Below are 25,883 nucleotides of genomic sequence, written 5' to 3'. Positions count from 1 at the left end.
ATAGCATTGAGGGAGAATAGCACACCCAGGGTTGGACAAGTACACTCAGCATTTCCTGTGACATACAACACACGACAGCACAAAGTCGCTGAGCAGATTCTGTACACGAGGACGGCCTCAACCAGGATCTTGGGTTCACGTCACACTATCTCTAACCCCCATGACTTGCCTGGGCTTGCAACATTTCACTTACTGTCCTGTCTGGAGACAATACATAAGAACATAAGAAATAGGAGCAGGAGTAGGCCTTCGAGCCTGCCCTGCCATCCAATAAGATCACGGCTGATCTGAAGTGGATCAGTTCCACTTACTCGCCTGCTCCCCTTAACCCTTAATTCCCTTATCGATCAGAAATCTACCTACCCGTGACTTAAACATATTCAGCGAGGTAGCCTCCACCACTTTAATGGGCAAAGAATTCCAGAGATTCACCACCCTCTGAGAGAAGAAGTTCCTCCTCTGTTCTAAAATGCTCCCCCCCCTTATTTTGAGGTTGTGCCCTCTAGTTCTGGTTACCTTTCTAAGTGGAAGGAATCTCTCTACCTCTACCCTATCTAGCCCTCTCATTGTCTTATATGTCTCTATAAGATCCCCCCTCAGCCTTCTAAACTCCAAGTGCAGATCCAATCTACTCAATCTCTCCTCATAAGAATCCTAAGGCGTTCTATAGATATGTTAAGAACAAAAGGTTGGTTAGGGCAAGATTAGGGCCAGTTAGAGACAGCAGTGGGAATTTATGTGTGGAACCGGAAGAGATTGGTGAGGCATTGAGCCAATATTTCTCTTCGGTGTTCACGCATGGGGACATAAATGTAGCTGTGGAGAACACTGGGTTACAGGGTTGTAAACTGGACAGTATTGCAGTTGATAAGCAGGATGTGCTAGTTATTCTTGAGGGTTTGAAAATAGTTAAGTCCCCTGGGCCGGACGGGATTTACCCTAGGATTCTCTGGGAGGCAAGGGAGGCGATTGCAGAGCCTTTGGCTCTGATCTTCAGGTCGTCGTTGGTCACCGGTATAGTGCCAGAAGATTGGAGGTTAGCGAATGTTGTCCCATTGTTTAAGAAGGGGAACAGAGACTTCCCCGGGAACTATAGACCGGTGAGTCTTATTTCTGTCGTGGGCAACGTTTTAGAAAAAATTATTAGGGGTAGGATTTATGGTTATTTGGAGAGTAATGAATTGATTAGAGATAGTCAGCATGGTTTTGTGGAGGGTAGGTCATGCCTTACTAACCTTATTGAGTTTTTTGAGAAAGTGACCAAAGAGGTGGATGGGGGTAAGGCAGTTGACATGGTATATATGGACCTTAGTAAGGCGTTTGATAAGGTTCACCATGGAAGGCTTCTGCAGAAATTGCAGATGTATGGGATTGAGGGTGATCTAGGAAATTGGATTAGGAATTGGCTGGCGGATAGGAGACAGAGGGTGGTGGTTGATGGTAAGTATTCGACATGGAGTTCAGTTACGAGTGGTGTGCCTCAGGAATCTGTTTTGGGGCCACTGCTGTTTGTAATTTTTATAAATGATCTGGATGAGGGTATAGTTGGGTGGATTAGTAAATTTGCTGATGACACCAAAGTCGGAGGTGTGGTTGATAGTGAGAAAGGGTGTCTTAGTCTACAGGGAGACTTGGATAAGTTGCAGAGCTGGGCCGAGAGGTGGAGGATGGAGTTTAATGCGGAGAAGCGTGAGGTAATTCACTTTGGTAGGAATAACGGATGTGTAGAGTATAGGGCTAATGGTAGGACTCTGAATAGTGTAGATGAACAGAGGGATCTAGGTGTATGTGTACATAGATCCCTGAAAGTTGAGAATCAAGTAGATAGGGTTGTTAGGAAGGCATACGGTGTCTTGGCGTTTATTGGTAGGGGGATTGAATTTAGGAGCCGCAGCATCATGTTGCAACTGTACAAAACTCTGGTGCGGCCGCACTTGGAGTATTGTGTGCAGTTATGGTCCCCACATTATAGGAAGGATGTGGAGGCTTTGGAGAGGGTGCAGAGGAGGTTTACCAGGATGTTGCCTGGTATGGAGGGGAGGTCCTATCAGGAGAGACTGAGGGATTTGAGGTTGTTTTCGTTAGAAAGAAGGCGGCTACGAGGGGACCTTATTGAAACATATAAGATGATTAGAGGTTTAGATAGGGTGGACAGTGATAGCCTTTTTCCTCGGATGGAGAAAGCTAGCACAAGGGGACATAGCTTTAAATTAAGGGGGGGTAGTTATAGGACGGATGTCAGGGGTAGGTTCTTTACCCAGAGGGTGGTGAGGGATTGGAATGCCCTGCCTGCTGCAGTTGTAAATGCGCCTAGTTTGGGGGCGTTTAAGAGATCCGTGGATAGGTTTATGGATGGTAAGGGTTTGGTTTAGGTTAGAGGTCATTGTTTTTTAACTGGTCGGTGCAACATAGGGGGCCGAAGGGCCTGTTCTGCGCTGTAATGTTCTATGTTCTATAAGCTAACCCCCTCATCTCCAGTATCAGCCTGGTGAACCTTCTCTGTACTCCCGCCAAGGCCAATATATCCTTTTGCAAATAAGGGGACCAAAACTGCACACAGTACTCCAGCTGCGGCCTCACCAGTGCCCTGTACAGTTGCAGCAAGACCTCCCTGCTTTTATATTCTATCCCCCTCGCTATAAAGGCCAGCATCCCATTCACCTTCTTATCACCTGCTGCACCTGCAGACTGGGTTTTTGCGACTCATGCACAAGGACCCCCAGGTCCCTCTGCACCGTAGCATGTTGCAGCTTTTTGCCCTTTAAATAGTAATCCCTCCTACTTTTATTTCTGCCAAAGTGGATAACCTCACATTTGCCAACGTTATACTCCATCTGCCAGGTCCTCGCCCACTCACTCAGCCTATCCAGATCTCTCTGCAGACTTTCCACACCCTCCACGCAATTTGCTTTTCCACTCATCTTCATGTCATCAGCAAACTTTGTTACTCCACACTCAGCCCCCTCCTCCAGATCGTCTATGTAAATGGTAAACAGTTGAGGCCCCAGCACCGATCCCTGCGGCACTCCACTAGTCCCCAGCTGCCATTTATTCCAACTCCCTGCTTCTTGTTAGATAGCCAATCCTCAATCCACGCTAACACTTTACCCCTAATTCCGTGCACCCTAACCTTCTGCAGCAACCTTTTGTGAGGCACCTTATCGAACGCCTTCTGGAAATCTAAAAACACCACATCCAGCGGATCCCCTCTGTCTACTGCACTAGCCACATCCTCATAGAAATCCAGTAAATTCTTCAAACACACATCTCTTTAACCTATGCTTAATGCTATCTCCACTCACATTGTCTGTACCTTTAAGACTTGATTAGCTGTAAAGACTCGCATTCTAATCAGTATTCTGCAAACTGTGTGTCTTTATATGCCCTGTTTGTGATCAGACCTCCCCACTCACCTGACGAAGGAGCAGCATTCCAAAAGCTAGTGGTGCTTACTACCAAATAAACCTGTTGGACTTTAACCTGGTGTTGAGAGACTTCTTTCTGTGATGTCCCCAGTCCAACACCAGCATCTCCACATCATGACATCACAGAAACCCAATCCCTTCACATCCCGTTGAATTAAAAACATACGGAATTGCATGGAAAGCTATTAAAAGGAGGCAGGAGATGATGGCAAAAATGATCAGCATCGGTAAAGGTCAAACAAAACTTGGATGCGGAGGGAGTGATGACGTGCCCTTTAAGTTTATTTATTAGTCACAAGTAGGCTGACATCGACACTACAGTGAAGTTACTGTGAATATCCCCAGTCACACTTCGGCACCTGTTTGGGTACACTGAGGGAGAATTTAGCATGGCCAATGCACCCTAACTTTCAGACAGTGGGAGGAAACCCACACAGACACGAGGAGAGCCTGACATCCTCATACATGCAATTTCCATCCTGGTTCACAGGATTGCAATGAATGTGGGAATCCTAACTGGTTTTCCTTTCTCCCCCTTCACTCACCCCCCCCCCCCCCTCCTCCACCTAATCTGTGGGGATTGAGGCTAACTGTAAGGGCCCCGCTGAGGGAGTCAGGATTTTGGAAAGTTACATTCCACAACGTTCCAGCAAGTTTCAGACAGGGAGAATTCAGCACACACTAAAGGAAAAGCTAACTTTTTAGAATATATTTTTATATCCTTGGATAACCTTCTGTTAGATGGCAGTTACACGAGAGTGTGGGTTGGTTATTCACAGCCTGCAAGGGTAAGTAAATAGTTAAGATAGTTAAAGTCCCCACTTGGGTACAGAGCTCACTTTACTGTAGTAATTCCTGTCGCACACAAAGAGTGTTTTATGCACAGCACATGACTGCTCCTGAACTACTCCAGAGTCTCAGTTTTATTGTACACACAATACAATCACTACCATTCATCAAGAAAGCAGCTACACATCTCAGACAGGGGAGCCCAGGCTCAAATGCCAGCTCGCCATTTCCATTCCTGTCACTTCCTTCATGTAGCTATTCTGTCTGTACAACCACCAATACCCAGTGCCACACTGTGCCTATTGCGCCAGTGCCACACTGCACCTATCCAGATACACATTTCACCTTTCTGGCAGATTCTGGAACAGATTCATCAAAACGGAAGCGAATGATACGGAAATCCTTGCAGTAAATGATGAGCTCAGTGGGTTTAAACTTCAGGCACTGGTTGGGTCCCAGGACCTTCCTCTTTTTCTTCTCATCGTTCACTGGACAAAGAAAAGTAGAACATTAGACCAACCCATGGTCAGAAACAAGCTCCCCTGACCACCTCCGTCTTCAACAAATACATTAAGTGAAAAACACATTATTCGATTTTATTACATTTCATAGTTCAGTGTGCCTTTCTTTGCTGGATCTGCCATTTCCCCATTCGTTGGGAATCTACCTACATGAAATGAGCTTCCTCTTCGGAGACAAAGCACTGGACATTAAAGTATCTTCAATTATCAACTCTGATCACCCTATAGATGGAATTGCTCTTCACCCTGCTAACAACGTGCCCATATTTGTTCAGAAGAGTACAGACAACTTTGGATTCCTTTAAGTATTAAGTACATGTAGACAAACCTCTGCTACAGGTCATTCACATTAGCAGAGAAGCCCTCCAGCATAGTGACTACAGCCAACCATCAAGTGGCTCACAGACATCACTACTTAGCAATCATACCAATACCTTACTGACCTGTGTGATACTTAGCCTCACACACCAGAATATGTATGCATTTTCCCTTTAAAAAATTGTTGATTTTGTCTCTATGATTATTTCATGCAAGATGTTCCATGTCCTAACTCTAGTTTGTGTTGAGTTGACAGATTTCAGTCTGAAATACAATTAGTCTCAGCAGCCTTGGATTAAGGAAAAGACGTTGCATTAATGGATTGTGGTGAAATACTTTGCCGACACTCACTTCCAGACATCTCGAAGAAAAGCTAGCTGAATATGTAACAGGTGTTCATGGCACCCACTGAATTCTAAAACTTGGGTGTAGTGCAGGAAGGTGATGTAGACTGTCAGCTGTCATTACGATAAAGACAAGAGCCAGCTAACAAGGATAATCTGACAAACAACTCAGAACAGCTTCAATCCTCCTTTAATAGAGAACTTGCCAAGCCCAGTTCTCCAACTTGCAGCAACCTTGTTCAGCAGCTGCCCTCAGATTAACTACACAAGAAACAGAAGCAGAATAGGCCACCAGGCCCTTCAAAACTGCCCCACCATTTAGCACAATCATGGCTGATTGATGCCGGCCTCAACAAGACGAAGGTTGAGGGGTGACCTGACAGAGGTGTATAAGATGTTGAGGAGTATTGATCAGGTGGACTCTCAGAGGCTTTTCCCCAGGGCTGAAATGGCTGCCACAAGAGGACACAGGTTCAGGGTGCTAGGGAGTAGGTACAGAGGAGATCTCAGAGTGGTGAGTGAGTGGAATCGGCTGCCGGCAGTGGTGGTGGAGGCGAATTCAATAGGGTCTTTTAAGAAACTTCTGGATAAGTACATGAGACTTAGTAGGATTGAGGGTTATAGGTAAGCCTAGTAGGTACAGATATGATTGGCGCAACTTGTAGGCCAAAGGGCCTGTTTGTGCTGTAGTTTTTCTATGTTCTAACTCATTTTCTGTGCCAAATCCCCACAGCCCTCTATTCCAATCTAATATTTATCCACCTCCATTATGAATATTTTAATGACCTCACCTCCACTAAAGATTCACAGCCGCCACAGCTATGGACTGTCGCAAGAAGGTGGAATTAGAAAGAGCACCTGGGTGTCCTGGGGCTAGCATGGGCTGAGTGACCTCTTTCTGTGCTGTAACATTTCTAAATTATCTTAAATGTTGAATAAGATCACCCCTCTCTTGATAGCCCAATCCTCTTGTCCCAGGAACTAGCCTGGTGAGTCTCCTTTGGATTGCCTTTAAATATCCTTTTCCAGGTAACAGGACCAAAACTGTACACAGTGTTCCAGGTGAGCCCTCACCTACATCCTGCACAATTCCAACAAAACCTCCCTATTTTTTAAACTCCAACCCCTTTGCAATAAAGGCCAAAATGCCATTTCCCTTCTTAACTACTTGTTGGACCTGCTTGCTAGTTTGTTTTTATAATTTATGAAGTAGAACACTTATATCCGTCTGCACTTAACTCATCTGCAGTTGCAATATATTTGGATAATATTCTGCCCACCAAAGCGCATGACCTCACACTTCCACTCTGTTTGCCAGGTTTTCGCCCTATCGATATATCTTCTTGACCTTCCAACCATCTTTGTATCATCGGCAAATTTGGAAATCTTGCATCTGTTTTGTCCTGCAGGCCTTTCATGTAAATAGTGAACAATAGCAGGCCAGGAACTGATCCCTGCTGTACTCCACTCGTTACATCTTTCCACTCTGAAAGGGACCCATTTATTCCAGCTCTGTTTTCTGCGTGGCAGCCAGTTTTCAATCCATGCTAAAACACTTCTGCCAATTCCATGGGCTTTTATTTTATACACCAGCCTCTTATGCTGCACCTTGTCAAAGCTAGATTTGAGCTATAGTCAGAACAGGTGTAGGCTATGCTGAATAGAAATGTTCAAAACACTACAGACACAAATAGGTTCCTGCACATATTCATGAAAGAAGATTTTTTTTTTTACTGTGGATGGTGACATTTGACCCAGGATGGAGTAAGAGCAATCCAGCAAGGTGCAAGTACCTGGATGGTTTATTATTGCATATAAATTAAACTAGGTCTAAGACATGGCATTGGCAATGATTAATTCAGCCCTTCAACAGCAAAGAAAGTTTCCAAAAGTACAAATTACCAGATCGCAATCACATTTTAACACTTAAATCTAGCCAAATACCAATGTTTATTTTCAAACTTTAAAATTCTCAGTTTGAGAATTGCAGATAAAGTATCAAAACCTAAGTAGAGAACAGCACCAAGTGTGAAGAGTCATGATTCACAGTATAGAATACATTAAGGTGCAAAGCAACCATGGAGAGGAGGTAAACCTAGAGGACATGGTGATAGAATGTTTGGATTCTGTAGATCAATTCTTCACTGGGTACGGTATGGAGTCACACAGTGAGAAACTCCCAGAGCCCATTCCTGCTGTGCACTGGGTAGTGAAAAAAATATACTCAGGAATTGTACAGGCATAAAGAGAGAACTTACAAAAAAACCTTTGAGATGTGATAATGATCATCAGAAGTGGCAGTGAAATCAGAGTCAAACACAAATTCCTCCAGTAATCTCTGAGACTGGCCAATAAACACCAGATGGAGACTGATTCACAACCCAACCTCCTTAATGTATACCTTTACAAAAGGCAACAAGGAGCCAGTTAAATCAGAAATAAACAGCAACTCAGTCACAGCCTGTAAAGACAATAAAGTATTCAGCTCTCACTCTTTTCACATTTATTTTTCAACATTGTGGGGTTTGATTTCACTGCTTTTAGGCTTGGCAAGTTTTGATTTAACTAATCAGCAATAAAGGACCAGGTATTAGTTTGAATGAATAATAGAACAGGTGGCTGAAGAGCACCTTACCTGCCACTACCTGGTCCACACAGGTCAGGGAGATGTCATGTTCCTCCAACAGAAGGTTTCTGTACTGAAATTTCTGTGGTTCAAAAGTTAAAGATTAGAATCAAACTTTCATCTCTACACAGAAGGACATCCAGTAAGAATGATTAACTCTGCTTTCCACTTTAAGTGTGTAAATATCTAATATAGTCTTGCAAGAGAGTTGGATTTTTCCTGCATATTGGTCTCATGGCCAACTCAGCTGCATAGGGTTTGTTTACAATGGTGAAATGAGAGTGATTAATACATGCTCTCCCGCTGAACAGCCAGTCCCAGCACATGCTTCCTCTCAGAAGAGTGCATCACTGTTAAATTGTTTAATAGATTTAGGTCAATGGGGTAGTGATTCAAGACTCACCATGAGAAGCAGAAAGCTTTCCTCAGATTGCCCATCAGAAATGGACTGTAAAGTATGAGCACCCTGACTGTGCACTATCCAGTATAGCGCTCCCATCATTGTACACTACCCTCATTGCTTTATAACACACACTGCACTATCCAATAAACACACCCCTCATTGGTATACAGTATGTGGTATTAAAGGAGTCACTTTGCTCAGTTGGTTGAACAGCTGGTCCACGATGCTTCAATTCTGTACCGGCTGAGATTACTCATGAAGGATCCTCAGGTTAAATTGCCACCAGTCAGTCCTCCCCCTCAAAGGGGAGAGCAGCCTACTCTACTCAGGTAATTTCCTAGATTGGCGTTATCCACCGATCTTCCTTTTTCCCTATCAACCACATCCTCAAACTCTGTCCTTCATCCTATTACATAACATCTTTCCTGCCATTCCTATAGAATCCAAACAATCTTACCTTTCTCCGATCCCTGTTCTTAGCCAATTACCTGAGTTTCCCCTTTGCCACAGTGTTGCGTACATCATTAACCTCTCACCATATTCAGACATTGGTTCCAGCTCAGTCAGAACTGCAGTCATCAGCCCACTTCTGAAACTGCAGCTGAAACAGTAGAAAGTTTTGAATGCAGTTCTCTTTGAAAGAGTTATCCACTTCTCTACTCAGCTCAAACCCCATAGCAATTTTCTCTTTTGCAACTCAATATCCAATTCCCTTTCGGAAATTAGTATTAAATCTACTTTCCCCACCCTTTCAGGCACAGCATTCCAGATCATTACACTGCAAAAATAGTTCTCATCTCCCCCTCTGCTTCTTTTGTCAATTATCCTAAATCTGTGTCCTCTGGTATATGTATCTGACCTTCATGTCAGTGGAAACGATTTATCAAAATCCTTTTCAATTCTCAACTTCAATTAAATCTCTACCTAAACTTTACTGTTTGATGTTGAACAACTCCATTTTCTCTAGTCTAGAATTCTATGCAATGCAAATTCCTATTTATTTATAATTATAAAAGAAGTGTTAAACGTTTACAAGAATGCACAAACCCGAAAAGGTGTCACATCCTTTGTGATGAAGGAGATCTTGAAGTTGGTGCATAGCAGTGTCCCATAGAGGTCATGTGCACTTGTGTCCGTAGCAATACATTTTCTAACATTGCTGGTCTCACTCACCACAAGTTCGCCTGAAATAAAGCAACTTGTTATTAGAAGTACTACGCCCACCCCCCAACATTAGTCCCCATCACGACCCACTGTCTCACTGCAGGGTATCCAGCTATCCACAATCAATGGTTTAACTTTCAACCCAACATTTCACAACCTACTCATTCCAAATAGAATCCAAACCAAGTGCTTTTGGGTTGATGGGGGGAGGAGTCAGGAAAAGGAACAGAGAAAATTGATTGTATTCAATGTAGTTTTTATAAACTTCCATTCTTAATTCTGGTGTTATGCATGGACTATTAAAAAATATCAAATCCTAGTTTTGAAAGATTTTAAAACTGCATTCATCCATCTTCTGTGCTGGGAGAACACCTGAGTAGGGGGAGATCATTTAGCCCTTTGAGCCTGTTCCACCATTCAACGAGATCACTGCTGCAAGATTAAAACCATCCTAAACAGCACTGTGCATGTATCCACCATACATGGACTGCAAAAGTTCAACAAGTCAGCTCACCACCATCTATTCAAGAGCAATAAATGCTGGCCTTGCCAGCGACATTCACAGCTTGTGAAAGAATGAAGCAAAAACAGTGATGATGGTATTGTTTGAGAATTCACACAGGTTGATAAGGTGATTAAGAAAGCACGTGAATCCTTACAGTTATTAACCAAAGCATTGAATATAAGAGCTGGGAGGTTATGCTCCAACTTCATAAAAGATCACTTAAGCCAGAACTTGAGAACTGTGGGTAGTTTTGGTCACTTCATTACAGTAAGGTCGTAATTTTATTAGAGAGCGAACAGAGCAGGTTTAGGAGGATGTCTGATCTCTCGAAAATTGCAGCTCTGAGGAAAGATTGGAGAGGCTGGGGTTGTTCTCCTTGGAACAGAGGAGGATGAAGGGAGATTTGATTGATGTTAACAAAATTGTGAGGGGCCTGGATAAAGGCCTATTTACTTTAGCACAGAGGACAGTGACTAGATTTAAAGTGATTAACAGAAATGTTAGAGGGGAGATGGACAAAAGTTGTTTCACCCAGTAAGGAACTCACTGCCTGAAAAGCTAGCAGAGATAGAAACCCTCAACTCATTTAAAAAGTGAGAAGTCTCACAACACCAAGTTAAAGTCCAACAGGTTTATTTGGAATCACGAGCTTTTGGGGAACCGCTCATGTGAATCAAAGGTGTCTGGACATACACCTCAAGTGCCGTAACCTGCAGGACCATGGACTAAATGCTGGAAAGTGGAACATTTTCAGTTGCTACACACACAACTATCCAAGTGATCTCTTTCTGTGCTGTAAACCTTCTGTGATTCTGGGACATTTACCTATGGGTCGATATTGACTAAAGATTTCTAATTGAATGGGAGAGAGTCAGTATTGTGCAATACCTCACTTCTCAGGTTTAATTAACACATCATTCCAGGCTGGGGTTTTAATCCAGTCTCCCAGCAGGATTACAAATGTTCCTACTCAACATGGTTATAAATCAGTTCAAAAATGTGACATGTTTGTGCGTTCATAATCAAACATCTGCTGCTTCATATCAAAAACTGAAGGAAAGTTCAGCCGGGGCACAGGTTCCAGGTTGTAAAACTGCCTCATTAGTAGCTGCTTGTCACAGTTAATCGGAGAACGCAGCCCATTACAGACCAAACACCTTCATACCGCTGAGCAGAAACTCCAGGAAAATTCCATCCAAGGACACAGCCAGATTTACCTACACACTAAGCAAAGTCTGCATTTTGTAGCATTCCAATCAGTACCAGCTCAGATACCGAAATCTCTCACAAATCAATACTTAAAATTCAGTCCAAATAAATTTTCCCTTCCATCCATTTGATTTTTAAAAACTGATGTTCTGAATTTTAAAAATTCCTAAACCTGTTTTTGTTTTTCAGCTGGTTTTTGTCTGAAAAAAAAACCCAACCCTGAATCCCTGCGGTTTCACAAGTTCCAGTTCTGTCTGGAACACTTTTGCTAGTACAACAAAAATGACAAACTCTTGATGAAATGAATATTTATTAACATCACACAAACAGGCTTCGACTTGACTGTGACAGCCCAAGCAACTGAATAACCTCAAAATTCCAGCACATCATCTTCACACAAATGGCAGTAGCAATCTGGAACACACAACCCAGAAGCTGTTACGGAAAATCAAAAATGTCTAAAGTGAGACAAATACATATTCTGTAGGAAAGGATCGTGGGACCAAGGTAGATGAGATAAGCCAAGAAACAAGTCAGCCATGATCTAACTAAAGGGCTGAATGGTCACCCTCTGATCCATGTTTCTGGTGCTGGGAACTGGAATAAAAAGGGCATTGTGACACAAAGATCTGTCAAAGGGCAGCACAGTGGTTAGCAGTGCTGCTTCACAACGGCAGGGACCTGGGTTCAATTCCAGCCTTTACTGTGTGGAGTTTGCACTTTCTCCCCATGTTTGCATGGGTTTCCTCTGGGTGCTCCAAATCGCTCCCACCCTCCAAAAATGTGCGAATTAGATGAGTTGGCCATGCTAAATTGTCCCTTAGTATCCCAAGATGTGTAGGTTAGATGGATTAACCATAGTAAACATGTGAGATTACAGGGGAGAGGGCCTAGCTAAATTGCTCTGTCAGAGAGTCAGTGCAGACTTGATGGGCCAAATGGCTTCCTTCATACTAAGTAAAAAGATCCTCATTTTAAAATTAAATAGTCACAAGGCGTTCTCAATAACGTTAGCGGATGAAAGTTGGTGCGGCTTGGCCACAGACTAATTCTTGCACCTGGAAAGAGAGGAAGAGCGGTGTTCGAAATAGCACCAGTTCATCATTAGTAAAGATAATCAAACGCCCAATGACTACAGCAGCAACAGTTAGTAATAAGGCTGTGCCTTCCGACAGCGTACACAAGATATTCATTCTGTCCTGCCATTTCTTAATCTGTTCACACTGCATAAAACACATTCTTTGTGATGGGTTAAACAATAACTTTTCTGTTGGAATATTAAACCAATTGCCATGTGAGTGAGTCATGCAATCATTGCTGTTATCACGAGTGTAGCACTGGTAGAATGTGTTCAATGTAACACAGTAGAACACCTCACATTATTACAACCAAGGTGGTTACAAAACAGGGACAAGAATGCTACCCACTTTGTGACTAACTATCTTTCACTCAATCAAATCCAGTTCAACATAGTCTATGTGGATCGCGTAATCCACTCGATTTACATAGTTTAATGGCACCAAGTTAAACACCTGCATAGAAGCATAGAAAATCATAGGCTGGGTGCCAACTTGCTCTGTTTAGAGAAGATGGGCTGAACACACTCATCCTGTCCGAGTCCATTGCCTTGTAAAACAGGTACATTCCCAGTACTTTTTCAATGTTGAGGTTTTCTGCTCCAAACACCTTTTCAGGCAGCGAGTTCCAGATTCCCACCACTCAGTGAAAATATTTCCCTCCCACAGAGCAGCACTTCCTCAGCACGCGCACCCCTCCCCCCCAGTGCAGTGTGCGCGCACGCCCTCCCCCCCCAGTGCAGCGCACGTGCGCCCCCCCCCCCCAGTGCAGCGCACGTGCGCCCCCCCCCCCCAGTGCAGCGCACGTGCGCCCCCCCCCCCAGTGCAGCGCACGTGCGCCCCCCCCCCAGTGCAGCGCACGTGCGCTCCCCCCCAGTGCAGCGCACGTGCGCCCCCCCCCCAGTGCAGCGCACGTGCGCCCCCCCCCCCAGTGCAGCGCACGTGCGCCCCCCCCCCAGTGCAGCGCACGTGCGCTCCCCCCCAGTGCAGCGCACGTGCGCCCCCCCCCCAGTGCAGCGCACGTGCGCCCCCCCCCCCAGTGCAGCGCACGTGCGCCCCCCCCCCCAGTGCAGCGCACGTGCGCCCCCCCCAGTGCAGCGCACGTGCGCGCCCCCCCAGTGCAGCGCACGTGCGCCCCCCCCAGTGCAGCGCACGTGCGCCCCCCCCCCAGTGCAGCGCACGTGCGCCCCCCCCCCAGTGCAGCGCACGTGCGCCCCCCCCCCCAGTGCAGCGCACGTGCGCCCCCCCCCAGTGCAGCGCACGTGCGCCCCCCCCCAGTGCAGCGCACGTGCCCCCCCCCCCAGTGCAGCGCACGTGCGCCCCCCCCCAGTGCAGCGCACGTGCGCCCCCCCCCCAGTGCAGCGCACGTGCGCCCCCCCCCCAGTGCAGCGCACGTGCGCCCCCCCCCAGTGCAGCGCACGTGCGCCCCCCCCCCCAGTGCAGCGCACGTGCGCCCCCCCCCCCAGTGCAGCGCACGTGCGCCCCCCCCCCCCAGTGCAGCGCACGTGCGCCCCCCCCCCCCCCCAGTGCAGCGCACGTGCGCCCCCCCCCCAGTGCAGCGCACGTGCGCCCCCCCCCCAGTGCAGCACGCACGTTCCCCCACCACCCCCACCCCCCCGCAGTGCAGTGCGCCCGCCCTCCCTCCAGCGCAGTGCATCAGTAGTTGATGTTACATTTTAAGATTAGGTCTGAATACTGGAGAGCAGTTAATTTATGGAGTTATGGTAAGCGCCACGCTGAGACGAACTGCTCCTTCCAGACACATCAGAATCCCTAATGTGGAGGTTTCCCATATTATTGCCCATGCTAGTGACTACTGCTTCCAATATAGAAAACACTCGGTGGGAGTGGAATAATAAGAGAAAGCTTTCCAGCCTTATTTTATAGAAATAAATTATTTTTGCTAAAGTTTGTGTTCCTAGCGAGACAAATGAGAATTCCCTCCTTCAGTGATGGGTTATATTGCTATCATGTGCTCAACTTCTCACTAAATCACACCAGAGTAACTGAGACTTTCGAGAGACTGGTGTGACACCACTGCAACAGCTGGAGATCTCAATCTGCTCCAAGTTAAAGGATGTATATGGGCAGCACAGTCATTAGCACTGCTGCTTCACAGCGCTAGGAACCCAGGTTCAATTCCTAGGTCGCTGTCTGTGCGGAGTCTGCACAATCTCCCCATGTCTGCGTGGGTTTCCTCTGGGTGCTTCGACTTCTTCCCACAGTCTGAAAGATGTGCTGGTTAGGTGCACTGGCCACGCTAAATTCTCCCTCAGCGTACCTGAACAGGTGCCAGAGTGTGGCGACTAGGGGATTTTCACAGTAACTCCTTTGTAGTGTTAATGTAATGTGGTGTTCCACAGGGATCAGTTCTGGGACCTTTACTGTTTGCAGTTTATATAAATGATTTGGAGGAAAGTGTAGCTGGTCCGATTACTCAGGTCGGTGACACAAAAATTGGTGCGGATAGTGAAGAGGATTGTCAGAGGATACAGCAAGATGAGAACCAATTGGAGATGTGGACGGAGAAATAGCAGTTGGAAGTTTAATCCAGACAAATGTAAGGTAATGAATTTTGGAAGGTCCAACGTATTTAGGAATTATATAGTGAATGGTAGAACCCTTAGGAATACTGACAGAGAAATCTGGACGTACATGCCCACCGATCACTGTAAGTGGCAAAGCATGAGATTAAGATAGTCAAGAAAGCATACAGCATGCGTGACTTTATTGATTGGGGCATGGAGTATAAAAATTGACAGGTCATGTTGCAATTGTACAGAACCTTAGTTAGGCCTCATTTAGAATATTGTGTATAATTCTGGTCACCATACTACCAAAAGGATGTGGAGGCTTTGGCGAGGTTACAGAAGAGGTTTACCAGGTTGTTGCCTGGTCTGGAGTTTATTCGCCATAAAGAGAAGTTGGATAAACTTGGTTTGTTCTCACTGGAACAACAGAGATTGAGGGGTGACCTGATAGAGAGATATAAGATTATGAGTGGCATGGGCAGAGTGGATAGTCAGATGACTTTTTTACCCTAGGAAAGAGCAAGCACTAACGGAAAAAACCTTGGTCATTATTAAGCACATATCATTAAACCACTCACTGTAACTTGGTTCTGCCGAGGGAACGGAACTTGTTCTCTTCCCTCGATCAACTCTAGTGTCACCTGTTTGATTTAACTGGAATTATGGTGTGGGCTGGTTTCTACACAACATTCCACACCTCTACCAATTATAACTGACCTCCCAATACACAGTAGAACCTAGGAACATATGAATTTGGAGCAAGAGGCAGCCATTCGGCCCCTCAAGCCTGCTCCACCAATAAGATAATGGCAGATCTGTTTTGAATTTCACATATTCATCTATCCCTATGAAGAACTTGAGGCAATCAGAATCTACTTGAACAGTAAAAGCAACACCTTAATTTTAAAATTCTCCTTCATTTTAAAATCCTTCCAGAGCCTCAGCCTGCTTATCTGTATTCTCCTACAGGCCCACAAATCTTCCAAGATTTCTACATTCCTCTACCCTGGCCTCTGAAGCACGCCTTCTGTCCTCTGTTCCACCACTGGCAGCCCTGTTTTCACACATTTCTCACTTTAAGATGCTCCTTAAAACCAAGTCTGTGGGCACCTGTATTAATATTTCTTTACGTGTCTCAAGGTCAAATTTCATTCAGCCCATCAAACTTTTACTTTTTGTCATAATACATCCTGCCGTGGCTCCTTCACCCAAACCATACTTACCAGTTGGCAAACTAATTTGTCATGTTTCCAAACCCTTGCCTCCGTTAGGTGTCCTCAACTAAAGCTCCAAGTGACTGGCTCTGTGAATTTCCTCTGCACAATCACCATAAATTTATCACTTTGCCTAAAGTAAAGCAGCAAACCCTGGACAGAACAAGCAGCGACAAAGAGTTCAACCCTTCATTACAACCTCTCCCTAAACCCCAGTAACACAGACATCCTCAGTTTGCCCCTCAAGAGTGTGGATGAAACATCGCTGCTCCAACAGTCACTCATATTTCCACAAGTTCAACAACAGGAGTTTCAGCCCCCCCATCCGTCCCCCTCAGCCTCCCCACCCCCTCCCCGTGCCCTGTCCCCCTGCCACTCCCCCACCCCCTCCCCTTACCTCTCCCCCACCCCCTTCCCGTGCCCCTCCCCACCTTCCCCCTCGCCACTCCCCCTGCCCCCCCACCTTCCCTCCCCCTCTCCCCCACACCTTCCGCCTTCCCCTCCCCGCGCCCCCTCCCCTCCCCCCTCCCCGCGCCCCCTACCCTCCCCCCCTCCCCGCGCCCCCTACCCTCCCCCCTCGCCACCTCCCCGCGCCCCCTCCCCACCCCCTCCCCTCCCCCCTCCCCACCTCCCCACGCCCCCTTCCCTCCCCCCTCCCCACCTCCCCGCGCCCCCGCCCCCTTCCCCGCGCCCCCTTCCCTCCCCCCTCCCCGCGCCCCCTCCCCCTCCCCCCTCGCCCCCTCCGCCTCCCCTCCCCCCTCCTCGCCGCCTCCCCTCCCCCCTCCTCGCCACCTCCCCGCGCCCCCTCCTCGCCACCTCCCCGCGCCCCCTCCTCGCCACCTCCCCGCGCCCCCTCCTCGCCACCTCCCCGCGCCCCCTCCCCGCCACCTCCCCGCGCCCCCTCCCCCCCACCTCCCCGCGCCCCCTCCCCCCCTCCTCGCCACCTCCCCGCGCCCCCTCCCCCCCTCCTCGCCACCTCCCCGCGCCCCCTCCCCCCCTCCTCGCCACCTCCCCGCGCCCCCTCCCCCCCTCCTCGCCACCTCCCCGCGCCCCCTCCCCCCTCCGCGCCACCTCCCCGCGCCCCCTCCCCCCTCCTCGCCACCTCCCCGCGCCCCCTCCCCCCTCCTCGCCACCTCCCCGCGCCCCCTCCCCCCTCCTCGCCACCTCCCCGCGCCCCCTCCCCCCTCCTCGCCACCTCCCCGCGCCCCCTCCCCCCTCCTCCCCGCGCCCCCTCCCCCCTCCTCCCCGCGCCCCCTCCCCCCTCCTCGCCACCTCCCGCGCCCCTCCCCCCTCCTCGCCACCTCCCCGCGCCCCCTCCCCCCTCCTCGCCACCTCCCCGCGCCCCCTCCCCCCTCCTCGCCACCTCCCCGCGCCCCCTCCCCCCTCCTCGCCACCTCCCCGCGCCCCCTCCCCCCTCCTCGCCACCTCCCCGCGCCCCCTCCCCCCTCCTCGCCACCTCCCCGCGCCCCTCCCCCCTCCTCGCCACCTCCCCGCGCCCCCTCCCCCCTCCTCGCCACCTCCCCGCGCCCCCTCCCCCCTCCTCGCCACCTCCCCGCGCCCCCTCCCCCCTCCTCGCCACCTCCCCGCGCCCCCTCCCCCCTCCTCGCCACCTCCCCGCGCCCCCTCCCCCCTCCTCGCCACCTCCCCGCGCCCCCTCCCCCCTCCTCGCCACCTCCCCGCGCCCCCTCCCCCCTCCTCGCCACCTCCCCGCGCCCCCTCCCCCCTCCTCGCCACCTCCCCGCGCCCCCTCCCCCCTCCTCGCCACCTCCCGCGCCCCCTCCCCCCTCCTCGCCACCTCCCCGCGCCCCCTCCCCCCTCCTCGCCACCTCCCCGCGCCCCCTCCCCCCTCCTCGCCACCTCCCCGCGCCCCCTCCCCCCTCCTCGCCACCTCCCCGCGCCCCCTCCCCCCTCCTCGCCACCTCCCCGCGCCCCTCCCCCCTCCTCGCCACCTCCCCGCGCCCCCTCCCCCCTCCTCGCCACCTCCCCGCGCCCCCTCCCCCCTCCTCGCCACCTCCCCGCGCCCCCTCCCCCCCTCCTCGCCACCTCCCCGCGCCCCCTCCCCCCCTCCCCACCTCCCCCCCTCCCCTCCCCCCTTCGCCCCCTCCCCCCCCTCCCCGCGCCCCCTCCCCTCCTCGCCACCTCCCCGCGCCCCCTCCCCTCCCTCCCTCGCCACCTCCCGCGCCCCCTCCCCTCCCCCCCTCGCCACCTCCCCGCGCCCCCTCCCCTCCCCCCCTCGCCACCTCCCCGCGCCCCCTCCCCTCCCCCCTCCCCTCCCCGCCCCCTCCCCTCCCCCCCTCCCCCCCTCCCCTCCCCCCCTCGCCACCTCCCCGCACCCCCTCCCCTCCCCCCCTCCCCGCGCCCCCTCCCCTCGCCACCTCCCCGCGCCCCCCTCCCCTCCCCCCTCGCCACCTCCCCACGCCCCCTCCCCGCCCACCCCTCCCCTCCCACCCCTCCCCTCCTCCCACGCCCCTCCCCGCCCACCCCTCCCCTCCTCCCCGCCGCCCCCTCCCCTCCCCCCCGCGCCCCCTCCCCTCCGCCCCGCCGCCCCCTCCCCTCCCCCCTCCCCCTCCCCTCCCCCCCGCGCCCCCTCCCCTCCCCCCCTCGCCACCTCCCCGTGCCCCCTCCCCTCCCCCCCTCGCCACCTCCCCTCCCCCCCTCGCCACCTCCCCGTGCCCCCTCCCCTCCCCCCCTCGCCACCTCCCCGCGCCCCCTCCCCCCCGCGCCCCCTCCCCCCCTCGCCACCTCCCGCGCCCCCTCCCCCCCTCGCCACCTCCCCGCGCCCCCTCCCCCCCTCCCCGCGCCCCCTCCCCCCCTCGCCACCTCCCCGCGCCCCTCCCCCCACCTCCCCTCCCCTCCTCCCCCCACCTCCCCTCCCCTCCTCCCCCTCGCCACCTCCCCCTCCCCGCAGCCCCCACCACCTCCCCGTGCCCCCTCGCCACCTCCCCGTACCCCCTCCCCCCCTCCACCTCCCCGTGCCCCCTCCCCCCTCGCCACCTCCCCGTGCCCCCTCGCCACCTCCCCGTGCCCCCTCCCCCTCTCCCCGTGCCCCCTCGCCACCTCCCCGTGCCCCCTCCCCCTCGCCACCTCCCCGTGCCCCCTCCCCCTCGCCACCTCCCCGTGCCCCCTCCCCCCTCCCCCTCCCCGTGCCCCCTCCCCCCTCCCCCTCCCCGTGCCCCCTCCCCCCTCCCCATGCCCCCTCCCCCTGCCACCTCTCCGTGCCCCCTCCCCCCTCCCCCTCGCCACCTCTCCGTGCCCCCTCCCCCCTCCCCCTCGCCACCTCTCCGTGCCCCCTCCCCCCTCGCCACCTCTCCGTGCCCCCTCCCCCCTCCCCCTCGCCACCTCTCCGTGCCCCCTCCCCCCTCCCCCTCGCCACCTCTCCGTGCCCCCTCCCCCCTCGCCACCTCTCCGTGCCCCCTCCCCCTCGCCACCTCTCCGTGCCCCCTCCCCCCTCGCCACCTCTCCGTGCCCCCTCCCCCTCCCCCTCGCCACCTCTGTGCCCCCTCCCCCTCCACCTCTCCGTGCCCCCCTCCCCCCTCCCCCTCGCCACCTCTCCGTGCCCCCTCCCCCCTCCCCCTCGCCACCTCTCCGTGCCCCCTCCCCCCGTGCCCCCTCCCCCCTCCCCACCCCCCCCGTGCCCCCTCCCCACCCCCCCGTGCCCCATCCCTCCTCCCCTCCCCACCCCCCCCGTGCCCCCTCCCCCCTCCCCACCCCCCCCCGTGCCCCCACCCCCCCCCCCGTGCCCCCTCCCCCCCGTGCCCCCTCCCCTCACCCCGTCACCCCTCCCCCGCCCCCTTCCCTCCCCTTCGGTTTCTCTGGAACTTTTCCCTCAGTTTTTGGATCAGGATCCCGGCCTGAGACGGGAGTTTCTCCCCTCACCGGGCAGAATCTCGGGGCCTCCCGGACAAGGGGAGACTGCCTCCCTCCCGCGGTCTGAAGGCTCGGCTCCGACATCCCATCCCGGCCCGGTCCTCCCCGAGGCCCCAGCTTCGAGCCCAGACTCACCCGGCAGCAGTGCGGCCTCGCACACCCGGTTCACCTCGGCCTTGCTGGGGAAAGAGCCCTGCGGGAAATAAAATAGCCGTTACATAGACTCAGAGCCGAGCCCCCGAGCCCAGCGCAGCCCCGGCAGCGGACTGGGCCTCACCTCCGCCGGCGGCAGATAGCTCCTGAAACTCGGCTTCGAGCTCTTCATCCCGGAGACTGAACAGCCCGAGCGCGAGGCGGCGCCGGGGGCGGGGCCTGGGGAGAGAGGCGTGGCCTAGACGACCGGCGAAGGCGGGGCCCGGGAAAAGGGACGTGACCAATAGGACTGGGGCGTGCCTGAGGGCGGGGCCAATGTGCCGGGGCGGGGGCGGGGCCGGGGCCAGGGCCAGAGGCGGGGCCTGGGGAGCGGGAGGGCGGGGGCGCCGGTAGGGGGTCTGGGGAAAGGGGCGGGGACGGGAGCGGTAACAGGGAGGGGCGCGGGAAGAGGGGAGTAGCTAATAGGACAGGGGCGGGCCCGGGCGGAACGGGGAGTGGGGCGGTACCTGAGGACGGGGCCAATGGGCCAGGGGCTGTGGCTCAGGGCGGGGCCAAAGGGGAGGGGGCGGGGCCAGCGGCGGCGCCCGGGGAGCGGGAGAGCGGGGAGACTGGCACGGGGACTGAGAAGAAAGTGGGGGGCGGGGCTTGGGGAGAGGGGCGGGGCTGGGGCGGGTATGGGGAGACGGGCGGGGCCAATGGGCCAGAAGAGGGACTGGGCCGTGGGCGGGGCCCGGGTAAGGGGAGGCGCCCGGAGGCTGGGCCAAGGCGGGTTGGATGGGCGGGCCTGGAGAAGGAGGCGGGCCTGGAGAAGGAGGCAGGGTGCAGAGGGACGGCGGGGTTTGACAGCAGTGAAGCTTTGGGAGGGTGGAATGGGGCAGAGCAGCCAGTGCAGTAATCAAGTGTAAGGGAGCAATATCCTAACAGGCTGCTGAGAGTGTGTCTAAAGCTCATTTTGGGGTTAAATCTTTGCCCTGGAGTGTCTGGCTTTAACCTGAGCCTGGTGCCAGGGAGAGGTCATGATGTGGAGATGCTGGCGTTGGCCTGGGGTAAACAGTTAAAATCCAACAGGTTTATTTGGTAGCAAAAGCCAAATTAATGATTGGAATGCAAGTCTTTACACCTAATCAAGTCTTAAAGGAACAGACAGTGAGAGTGGAGAGAGGGTTAATTAAGCACAGATTAAAGAGATGTGTATTGTCTCCAGACAGGACAGTTAGTGAGATTTTGCAAGCTCGGACAAAGTGTAGGGATTACATATAGTGTGACATGAACCCAAGATCCCAGCTGTGTGCAGAACTTGGCTATCAGTTCCAAGTTCTGCATTGTGTGTCATGAAGGCCGCCTTGGAGAACGCTTACCTGAAAATCAGATGCCGAATGCCCGTGACCGCTGAAGTGTTCGCCAACAGGAAGGGAACAGTCTTGCCTAGTGATTGTTGAGCGGTGTTCATTCATTTGTTGTCGTAGTTGCCTCAATGTACCATGCCTCGGGACATTCCGGGATGTGATTGTTGTTGGTGCAGATTCAATGGGCCAAAAGGCCTCCTTCTGTACTGTAGGGATTGCTTGATTCTGAGTGAAAACCAATGTTGTTTTTGATCCAAGGGTAGGTGAGAAGAAGGAAGAGTCGGAGACAAATCCTTGGGGTATATCAGAACTAACAGTCTGAGAACAAGGTGAGAAGTCATTGCAAGTGATACTGCAGCTACGATTAAATAAAAGAAAGAATGAAACTAGGTCACAGTCATGCCCCCACCTGCTAGACAAGGCTGTTTGCTGTCCCCACACCTGCAGGAGATGCACTGACTGCACATGTTGTTGCAGAGTCTGTAGCACCAGCACCTGCATCAAAGAACCCTGTTTGGATGCTGCTGGTCACTGCCCCACTCCCAACAACCTTCCACCTCACTCACTGCTCTCCTCACCAGCCCCATCACTACTCTGATTACCACCTCCTCACTGCCCCCTCGCTGTTTCATTCACCACCCCCTTGCTGTCCCTCTTATTGACAATCTCTCTGCTCCACTCACTGTCCCTCTGCCCTTGAGCCCAGCCCGCTTCCCTTCCTACCTTGAATGGCAAGCAGGGCAGTGAGGTGGGCAGCTAACAGGTGAACAAATAGCTGGCAAGTGTTAAACAGATACCATGTACACAATCATGATGTTGGAGGCATTGTGCCTACACCAATGGAAGGAGTACTTATGTGCCTAAGGACAGAATGGGTGCTGAGAACAATAACTTCCTGTTCTAGTGTGGTAGCAGGAGAGACATTTGCTAAAATAGGAACCAGGAAGGAAAATTGGGTGGTTAGTCATAGAACCCCTGCAGGAGGGGGCCATTTGGCCCATTGAGTCTGCACCAACCATAATCCTACCTAGACCTTATTCCCATAACCCCACATATTTCCCCTACTAATCTCCTGACACTAGGAGCAAGTTAGCATGGCCAATCAACCTAACCTGCACGTCTTTGAACTGCAGGAGGAAACCAGAGCAGCCAGAGGAAACCCACTCATACATGGAGAGAATGTGCAAACTCCATGTAGACAGCAACCTGAGGCCAGAATCAAACCGAGTCCCTGTGAAGCAGCAGTGCTAACCACTGTGCCACCATGCTGCCCAGGCGGAAAGTCGTTTACTAAGAATAGTATTGAAGGCATAGGAAATGGATCTCCTGGACAACATGAGCTTGGAAAGAACATGAGGGGAGATAGGAAAGAAACTACACAATAATATGGGAATGTTTGGTGAAAGTGGCAATCTTAGCAACAAAGAAATCATTAGATTTTTGCACATATTGTTGGAGAGTGTGGAAGAAGCAGTACTTCAGAAGGCAACTTGCAATAGAGAAAATAAATTAGGGTTATCTTTACATTCCAGGATTATCCTGGATTATTAAATGATTTTGGCAGACAAGAATAGGATCCAATAGTGCTTTGTGTAATCCAGCCACATCTGGAGTGAATAGTAAGAAGTCTCACAACACCAGGTTAAAGTCCAACAGGTTTATTTGGTAACAAAAGCCACTAGCTTTTGGAGCGCTGCTGTTTCATCAGGTAAGTGGGAGTTCTGTTCACAAACAGGGCATATAAAGACACAGACTCAATTTACAAAATAATGGAATGTGAGTCTTTTCAGATAATCAAGTTGGACTTCAACCTGGTGTTGTGAGACTTCTTACTTTGTTTACCCCAGTCCAACGCTGGCATCTCCACATCGTGAATAACTAGACCAGTTGTCCACCACAGCTATTCATCTCTTGGATTTAAGGGAGCAGAGATACAGGCTATACTTGGGGGAAATACTGAGATCAGAGAGAGTAACTGGGAACCAGATATCAAAGGCTGAGGTGAGAATGTGATTGATGTTGCTTCAGATATTAATCTGCTCATAGAAAATGCACAGCCAAAGGCTAACTATTTGGGATTTTGAAAGAGTAATTTAAGCAAATTGGGGATAATGTTTTTCAGCAATGAATGTAGGGAGAAGTGGGTTGGGATATAGGAGGGGGGATGAGGGTGGAGAGCGATACACAGAAGTGACCAGAGATGGCCTTATCTGGGAGTAGCAAGACCATGTGAGCTGGCAAGGTCAAGGTGGCAGCCTTGAGAGGAAGCCAAACCTTGGACAGCAGCAGGAGAACAGGAAGCTGGAAGAGTGCTTAAGAGTTTTGGCCCAGACATTTGCTGTGGAGCCTGGCTCAGCGCACCAGCCTCATGAGAAATTCCCCCAAATGGCAGGATCTTTGCTCCAGTTGTGGGATGGAGTTGGGTCTGTCATCCCCAAATGCTGATTGGATGTGGCTGAATTTTAAAAAATACATTCTTGGGATTTAGGTGTCGCTGGCTAGGCCAGCATTTTGCATTCCTTATTGTTCTTCAGAAGGTGGTGGTGAGCTGCCTTCTTGAAGCACAACAGTCCATGTGTCGTACACTCACAGTAACCGTTAGGGAGTGAGTTCTAGGATTTTGACCCAGTGACAATGAATAACACTGATATATTAGGACTGAGTTGAGGAGGAACTTCTTCACCCAAAGGGTTGTGAATCTGTGGAATTCCCTGCCCAGTGAAGCAGTTGAGGCTCCCTCATTGAATATTTTTAAGGCAAAGATAGATAGATTTTTGAACAGTAAAGGAATTAAGGGTAATGGTGAGTGAGTGGGTAAGTGTAGCTGAGTCCACAAAAAGATCAGCCATGATCTTATTGAATGGCAGAGCAGGCTCGAGGGGCCAGATGGCCCACTCCTGCTCCTAGTTCTTATGTTTATGTCCTTATTTCCAAATCAGGATGGTGGGTGGCTTGAAGAGGAACTTCCATGTAATAGTGTTCCCATATATCTACTGCCCTTGTCATTTTAAAGGTGAGGTGTGGGTTTGGAAGGTGCTATCCGAGGAGGCTTGATGAATTTGTGCATTGCATCTTGTAACTGGTTCTGGAGTCATTGTGAGCCAGTGGTGAAGGGAGTGAATGTTCATGGAAAGTGCCAAGGTGCGTTGTTCAAAAGGCCCAACATGCTTCTCTGGGACTTTATTCCAGTTGTTTTATCAAATATTAAACCCTCACCTCTCACACCCCACCCTTTGCCCTACCCCATCCATGCCAACCCATACCCTCACCCGATAGCCTCAAATCCTTTATGTCCCACTCCCACCTACCTCAATGGCCCCTCATGTCCTCCATCCCCACCTCAATGGCCCCTTATATCCTCCATGCCAACTCATGCCCTCAACCCAGCTGCATGGCCATTTATAGCCCCCATGCCATCTTAATACCAACTCACCCACCACCCTTTGCCCTTACACCTTCCCCAATTCACCCAGTATCCACCACTGGAGCCATTTTGAGGAAGACTTTTATTCATAATCCTATACCAAAGACAGCTACTAAAATAATTTTAGGTTGTGGAAAACAGGCAAACATCAATAATGACATAATGATAGCCTTTGGTGAAGTATCAACGAACAGCTCTTGTAACCATTGGAACAGATTTCTTTCAACTTTCACTGATGCAAGCATCCTATTTTAAGTTTTTTAAAGGGCAGAAGATTTAAATAGCTTCACAGCTTGACAATTCTACAGACTTGATCCACCCTTCAAGAGCATTTATGATGATAAAAATGTGTACCTCCCATACTGTAGCCCTTGCTACAGGGAAAATGGCATCTGTTTGAGTTCAGCACCAAGTTTAAATGGCCATCTGATTTTGGGTTTTCCTCATTTGTGAAGCATGCCCTTGCCTTCTTTCCCCCTCAGGCAAAAATAGGATTTGTTATAAGGGGGACAGGAGCTCCAGATCCAAGTCCCAGTGCCATGTGTAAAGCTCTGCAGAGTTTCTCCACCACACTGCCTAAATTTGTACCAAAGGGGAATTGGAGGCAGAGTATGAATATCAATGAAAATGGATGCAGGGAACATTCAAGTTGTATAGACCAGTGATATAGTCAACTAGGATACATTAAAACCTGGTAGTAAATAGGGAATAGATAGGAGACAAGATGAAGGAGTCCAGAATTAGAACCTGATGGCACAGGTGTAATCAGCAGGAATTAAATTGGCAAGAAGATTGGTAAGGTTCGGTCTCAGACAGGCAGAACAATGATGATCGTGGGTAGAGAACGACTCAGCATGAACTGAACTTCCCAAAAACACTATTCAGCAATGGAAATTAGCAAGACATGGAAACAGAATCACGATAAATAGAGGTGGGAGGGTGGAATGATTTAAAAATGACAAATAACT

At 51.4% G+C, this 25,883-nt stretch overlaps 1 protein-coding gene across 1 annotated transcript in view; it reads right to left on the bottom strand.

The window, feature by feature from the left end:
* mtmr10 (myotubularin related protein 10) overlaps positions 1 to 20,358 on the bottom strand; it is a 35,022-nt gene extending 14,664 nt beyond the window's left edge. Inside the window, exons 1-5 of the mRNA XM_080216099.1 lie at positions 20,270 to 20,358; positions 20,128 to 20,185; positions 9,474 to 9,610; positions 8,033 to 8,105; positions 4,560 to 4,702 (exon numbers count right to left, since the gene is read on the bottom strand). Of these exons, the coding sequence (XP_080072225.1) occupies positions 4,560 to 4,702; positions 8,033 to 8,105; positions 9,474 to 9,610; positions 20,128 to 20,185; positions 20,270 to 20,317 (459 nt within the window). The 5' untranslated portion in view covers positions 20,318 to 20,358. The remainder of the gene's footprint in view (positions 1 to 4,559; positions 4,703 to 8,032; positions 8,106 to 9,473; positions 9,611 to 20,127; positions 20,186 to 20,269) is intronic.
* Positions 20,359 to 25,883: the final 5,525 nt, after the last annotated feature.

The sequence above is a fragment of the Carcharhinus amblyrhynchos genome, chromosome 32 (assembly GCF_965287045.1).
Source record: "Carcharhinus amblyrhynchos chromosome 32, sCarAmb.v2.hapA, whole genome shotgun sequence".
Classification (NCBI taxonomy): Eukaryota; Metazoa; Chordata; class Chondrichthyes; order Carcharhiniformes; family Carcharhinidae; genus Carcharhinus; species Carcharhinus amblyrhynchos.
Note: the sequence above shows the minus strand (reverse complement) of the source record. Positions and strands in the feature narration are given on the sequence as shown.